Here is a 6000-nt window from a genome sequence, read left to right on the forward strand (position 1 = left end):
GGACTACAGACATACACCACCATGGCTGGCTAATTTTTTAAAATGTAGAGATGGGGTCTCACTCTGTTGCCCAGACTAGTCTCGAACTCCTGAGCTCAAGTGATCCTTCCACCTCAGCCTCCCAAAGTGCTGGGATTCCAGGCATGAGCCACTGTGCCCATTCTATGATTGCATTTTAATGAAATGTCCTGGAGAGGCAAATCTACAGAGATTGAAAGTGGATGAGAGATTTCCGAGGCTGGGGGCTGGGGAATGGGAGAACTAGGGGGTGGTGGCTCAGCAGGGTGAGCTTTCTGTTGGCGGTAATGAAAATGTTCTAAAATTGATAGTGATGATGGTTGCACAATGCTGTGAATATAAGAAGAGTCATTGAATTGTACCTTTAAGTGGTTAGTTGTAGATGGGCATGGTGGCCCACACCTGTAATCCCAGCACTTTGGGAGCCCAAGGCGGGCAGATCACCTGAGGTCAGGAGTTTGAGACCAGCCTGGCCAACATGGTGAAACTCCATCTCTACTAAAAATCCAAAAATTAGCCGGGCGTGGTGGCACGTGCCTGTAATCCCAGCTACTCAGGAGGCTGAGGCAGGAGAATCACTTGAACCCGGGAGGCAGAGGTTGCAATGAGCCAAGATCGTGCCACTGCACTCCAGCCTGGACAACAAGAGCAAAACTCCATCTCAAAATACAAAATAAAAAAGATGTTTCAAAGGAAATGAGAAACAAAAGAGTCCCATTGATTTCCTCACAATGGGGCCTGATGGGGTCTACTGAGAATATATCATCATAGCAGCTCCGCTCACCTGCACTCTCAGTGTGGCAGATCACAGACAGAGACACGACCTTCATTCCGTCCCAGATGGTCGTGATGGTGGCTGGGTAGGACTGAGCTGGCCTGAGACCCAACACAGACACAGCCTCCCCACATGAAGATCTGTCCTGGGAGCCCCGCTGTCCTCCCACCTCCAACTCAAAGGCCTCGTAGCCTCCCTGGGGGCAGGACCAGGTCACGATGACTCCATAGCCCGCTGAGGTGCTGACACAGGAAGTGATGGTGACTGCGTCTGGGTCTGGGTGAAGGAAGCAAGAGGTCAGCAGCGCTATCCAAGGTGGCTTTCCACCCCCTCCACCCCTACCCCCACTACTCAGACCAGTTTTCTGAGACGAGCCCATCCCTTCCTCCCCAAATCCAAACTACCTCATCCTCGCTCCTTTTCTGTCCTCCCCAAATGGACACAAATGAGTCCTTTTAAACTACAACTCCCATGAGGCCTCGGGCTCCTCCATCACTGCAGCTCATGAAGTCATGGCCTGTGGCCTGATGGGATTTGTATTCCATTCATCTCTCAGCTCGCAAGGCCTGAGCTAAGCCCAGTTCACCACTTGAAGGCAGGAAGGGGAGTCTCACATGTGGACGCGCAGAGGCTCTGCGTGGAACTGGCTACGCCATTCCTCTCTGCCCACACGGTGAAGTTGTACAGAGTCCCGGGTTCCAGGGCCTCCACCTTGTACCACGTCTCATTGGTCCTGCTGGTCTGGTTGGCCCAATTCGCTTGGGGATCTTGCCCCCTCTGGGGACGTTCCTTGCTGGCCCACTGGACCCAGTATACGTACAACTGAGAGTGGGGGTCTCCAGGGGCCTTCCACCACAGTGTGACTGAGTTCTTAGTCTGAGTTTCATTCTGGAGATCTGTGACCTCACTGGGAGCTGAGAAGTGAGAACAGAGGCCTAAGGGGGTATCCTCGAAGACCCTCCTACCCGAGCCTGCCTGCCTCTCCCCCACAGCAAAGCTGAGATATCCATTATTGATGGCTCCAGTGGCTAAGGAGGCTGAACCACAGGAAAGAGCCTAGATACCCAAAGACCATGGGGACCAGAATCTCCTAGCCCTCTCCGTCCCCTGGCTACAGCCCTGGGTCCCACCCTGTCATCTTTCTGTTCTTCCCAAATGCACACCAATCCCACCCACGGAAACTACAATTCCCATGAGGCCATGGATTTTCTGTATCGCTGAAGCTTATGAAGTCATGGCCCCATGGTATGATGGGATTTGTAGTCCTCCACCTCTCATTGGCCCTCGAGATCTGATCTCTGTATTTTCTTTCCCACAGGAACCCCAGGTAGGGTGCCTTCTCACTCTAGACACACCATGTGTCTAGAGGGAGCTGACAAGTTTCATCTTTTTAGCCCAAATGACCAAGGATTAAAGAGTTCCAGGTTCAGGCCAGGCATGGTGGCTCACTCCTGTAATCCCAGTGCTTTGGGAGGCCGAGGCGGGAGGATCACTTGAGCCCAAGAATTCGACACCAGCTTGGGCACCATAATGAGACCCTGTCTCTACAAAAAATATTTTTTTAAATGAGCTGGGCATGGTGGTGCATGTTTGTGGTCCTAGCTACTCAGGAGGCTGAGGTGGGAGGATCACTTGAGCCCAGGAGGTCGAGGCTGCAGTAAACCATGATCACACCACTGCACTCCAGCCTGGGCAACAGAGCAAGACCCTGTCACAAAAAAAAAAAAGAATGAACCTAGTCTCCATAGTGATTCTGATTTTTCTCATGAGTGGGACCCACCGTGCCTAGGCTGAAAGGTGGGGCCCTCTTGCTTCATCTAATTCCCTGGGACCAGCTGTTAGCTATTGTCCAGCTGGTGACTTTGTCAGCTCCTGAGAGGTGGTGCTGGACAACTGAGGGCTCCCCCTGACCCCAAAGAGTCCACTTCCCAAAGGGAGAAAAAACAGGTCCCACAGCTTGGAAAGCCCTGTCTGCTAAGAAATGACACCTGCTAGGAAAGGGCCCTACAGGTTTAAGCTCTAGCCGGTGATGCTGGAGAGGCCGATGGGTACTCTTCGTCTCCCAAGGAGCTCCCAAAGTCCCTTCATCTTTTTCCTTCCCCCATCCTAATAGAGCTGGGTTCAGAACCGACTGTGTCTCACCAGTGGCTGCAGTGAGGGTGCTGTTATAGCCTCTGACCTCATTCCTCTCGGCCCAGACGGTGAGGTGGTACAGGCTGCCAGCTTCCAGTTCCTTTAGGGTGATGTCAGTACCTGAGGTGCTTTGGGTCCTGGGGTCAGTCATGCCTTCCCCGATCCATGAGACCCAGTAGGTGTAGGAAGACTGGCCTGGGCCGTGGGGAGCTGTCCAGTGCAAAGCAATGGAGCTGTTGGTCCAGTCCCGCTTGCGGAGGCTTGTCACTGCGTTGGGGACTGGGAGAGGGAGCAGAGTCAGGATTTCCACATCCCCTAGTCCTCAAGAGTCCAGAACACAGTGATATGCCCTGTCCTTGTGCAGCCCAGCTCATTAAGAAACACTTGCTGGCAGGGCACAGTGGCTCAGGCCTGTAATCCCAGCACTTTGGGAGGCTGAGGCAAGTGGATCACCTGAGGTCAGGAGTTCAAGACCAGCCTGGGCAACATGATCAATGGGGTTTAGTAGAAACCCTGTCTCTACTAAAAATACAAAAGTTAGCTGGGCATGGTGTGACGTGTGCCTGTAATTCCAGCTACTCAGGAAGCGGAGGCCCGAGAATCACTTGAACCTGGGAGGTGGAGGTTGCAGTGAGCCAAGATTGCACCACTGCACTCCAGCCTGGGCAACAGAGTGAGACTCAGTCTAAAAAAAAAAAAAAAAAGAAAAAGAAAAAACTTTAATGTGTGCACATCTCACAGGGGGTCTTGTTAAATGCGGTAGGTCTGGGGTGGAGCTGACATCTCTCATTTCCAGTCAGCTCCCCAGAACACTGATGCTGCTCACACGTGGGTCGTAATTTGAGTAGTACTATAGCCTCCATATGTGTGTCCCTTCCCACAAATTCGTATGCTGAAACCTAATCTCCAATGGAGGCCAGGCACGGTGGCTCACGCCTGTAATCCCAGCACGTTGGGAGGCCGAGGCGGGTGGATCACGAGGTCAGGAGATTGAGACCATCCTGGCTAATATGGTGAAACATGTCTCTACTAAAAACACAAAAAATTAGCTGGGCATGGTGGCGGGCACCTGTAGTCCCAGCTACTCGGGAGGCTGAGGCAGGAGAATGGTGTCAACCCGGGAGGCAGAGCTTGCAGTGAGCCGAGATCGTGCCACTGCACTCCAGCCTGGGTGACAGAGCGAGACTCCATCTCAAAACAAACAAAAAAAATCTCCAATGGAATAGCATTAAGAGAAAGAGCCCTTGGCCGGGCGCGGTGGCTCACGCTTGTAATCCCAGCACTTTGGGAGGCCGAGGCGGGCGGATCACAAGGTCAGGAGATCGAGACCACGGTGAAACCCCGTCTCTACTAAAAATACAAAAAAAAAAATTAGCCGGGCGTAGTGGCGGGCGCCTGTAGTCCCAGCTACTCAGAGAGGCTGAGGCAGGAGAATGGCGTGAACCCGGGAGGCGGAGAGCTTGCAGTGAGCCGAGATTGCGCCACTGCACTCCAGCCTGGGTGAAAGAGCGAGACTCCGTCTCAAAAAAAAAAAAAAAAAAAAAAAAAAAAAAAAAGAGAAAGAGCCCTTGAAGATTAGGTCATAAAGGTGAAGCCTTTATGCCTGGGGTTACTGCCTAAGAGAGGCCCAATGACCCAGCACAGTTTCACATTTCATGTGAGCTTACATGCCTGTAATCTCAACAAGTTGGGGGGCTGAGGTAGGGAGATTGCTTGAGGCCAGGAGTTAGAGACCAGCCTGGACCACACAGCAAGACCTCATCTCTAAAAAAAATAAATTAGTCAGGCGTGGTGGCCAACGCCTGTAGTCCCTGCTACTTGGGAGGCTGAGGTGGGCGGATCACTTCAGCCCAGGAATTTGAGGCTGCAGTGAGCTATGATCCTGCCACTGCACTCCAGCCTGGATGACAAAGCGAGACTCCAGCTCTAAAAAAAAGAAAAAAACAAGAGAGACTCAAGGGAGCTTTGTGTGGTGATGAAGACCGTCTCTCACTTTCCAATATGGTAGGCATTAGCACCGTGGAGGACGAAGCGGGGACTGGGAGCCCCTCAACAGGCCTGTTGAGCACATGAAATATGAAACTGAATTTGCAGTTTCATGCAACTTGAATGAGTTGAAATTTAATAGCCACATGTGGCTAGTGGCTACCATATGGGACAATGGAGGAATAGACACAGGAAGCTGCCCACATCAGGGTCATAGAGCTGATGATCTGAGTTTCCATCCTCAGTATGTGACACAGTTGGGAACTAGAAGAAGAGTCAGAGGGTCAGAGTGTCCCCACTCACAGTATCTAATTCCTTGAAAGCTCAGGTAACATGTCTTGGCCCCTGCACATTCCTGTTGGTGCAGGAAGATGCCCCTTGGCATTATGGTCCACATTCTAGAGAGTCCTAGACACAGACCGGCCCCAACTTAGCAGCTGGAGGTACCATGGACATTCATGCTTTCTTCATCTCTGAGCTGAGACTGCCCCAGGATGTGGACATGAGTACCTGGCTCAATATGGCCCAGAGGGACTGTGGACTAGACAATCCACCACGTTCTCCTGCCTACTGTCCCTTAAACAAGTAAGAGCAAAACACATGGCAACTGCCTCTCACCTGTGGAGGCATTTCGAGTCTCCCGGGAGCTGCTGATTCCATTCTTCCCCACCCACACGGAAAACGCATACAAAGACCCGGGTTCAAGTCCATCCACAGTGATGTTGGTGTCTGCTGTGCTTCGAGTCTCCGTTCTGCCACCATCTATGTACTCAACCCAGTAGGTGGAGTTCTGTGGGTCTGGGCCATCGGGGGCCTCCCAGGTCAGGGCGATGGAGCTGTTGGTCTGAGCCTCCACTCTCAGGTTCCTCACTGGGTTGGGAGCTGAAAACCAGTACAGGAGGGAAAATCAGTTGTTGTTTCTGGCCCTCGAACTTTCCAGCCCTTCCTTAATCATTGCATCCAGCAGGTGGGGGCAGGGAGGCCCAGCTCTGCACTGTCCAGTATGGCAGCCACGAGTTTCACATAAGTGTTGAGCACCGTGAAGTGGCTTTTGTGAAATGAGATGAGCCATTAGTGTAAGATCCACA

At 52.2% G+C, this 6000-nt stretch overlaps 1 protein-coding gene across 1 annotated transcript in view; it reads right to left on the minus strand.

Annotated features, from left to right (window-relative positions):
• PTPRH (protein tyrosine phosphatase receptor type H) overlaps positions 1-6000 on the minus strand; it is a 38112-nt gene that overhangs the window by 16534 nt on the left and 15578 nt on the right. The window contains exons 7-11 of the mRNA XM_058425790.1: positions 5908-5960; positions 5531-5794; positions 2936-3205; positions 1408-1707; positions 803-1069 (exon numbers count right to left, since the gene is read on the minus strand). Of these exons, the coding sequence (XP_058281773.1) occupies positions 803-1069; positions 1408-1707; positions 2936-3205; positions 5531-5794; positions 5908-5960 (1154 nt within the window). The remainder of the gene's footprint in view (positions 1-802; positions 1070-1407; positions 1708-2935; positions 3206-5530; positions 5795-5907; positions 5961-6000) is intronic.

Source organism: Hylobates moloch, unplaced genomic scaffold (assembly GCF_009828535.3).
Source record: "Hylobates moloch isolate HMO894 unplaced genomic scaffold, HMol_V3 SCAFFOLD_12, whole genome shotgun sequence".
In the NCBI taxonomy this organism is placed as follows: domain Eukaryota; kingdom Metazoa; phylum Chordata; class Mammalia; order Primates; family Hylobatidae; genus Hylobates; species Hylobates moloch.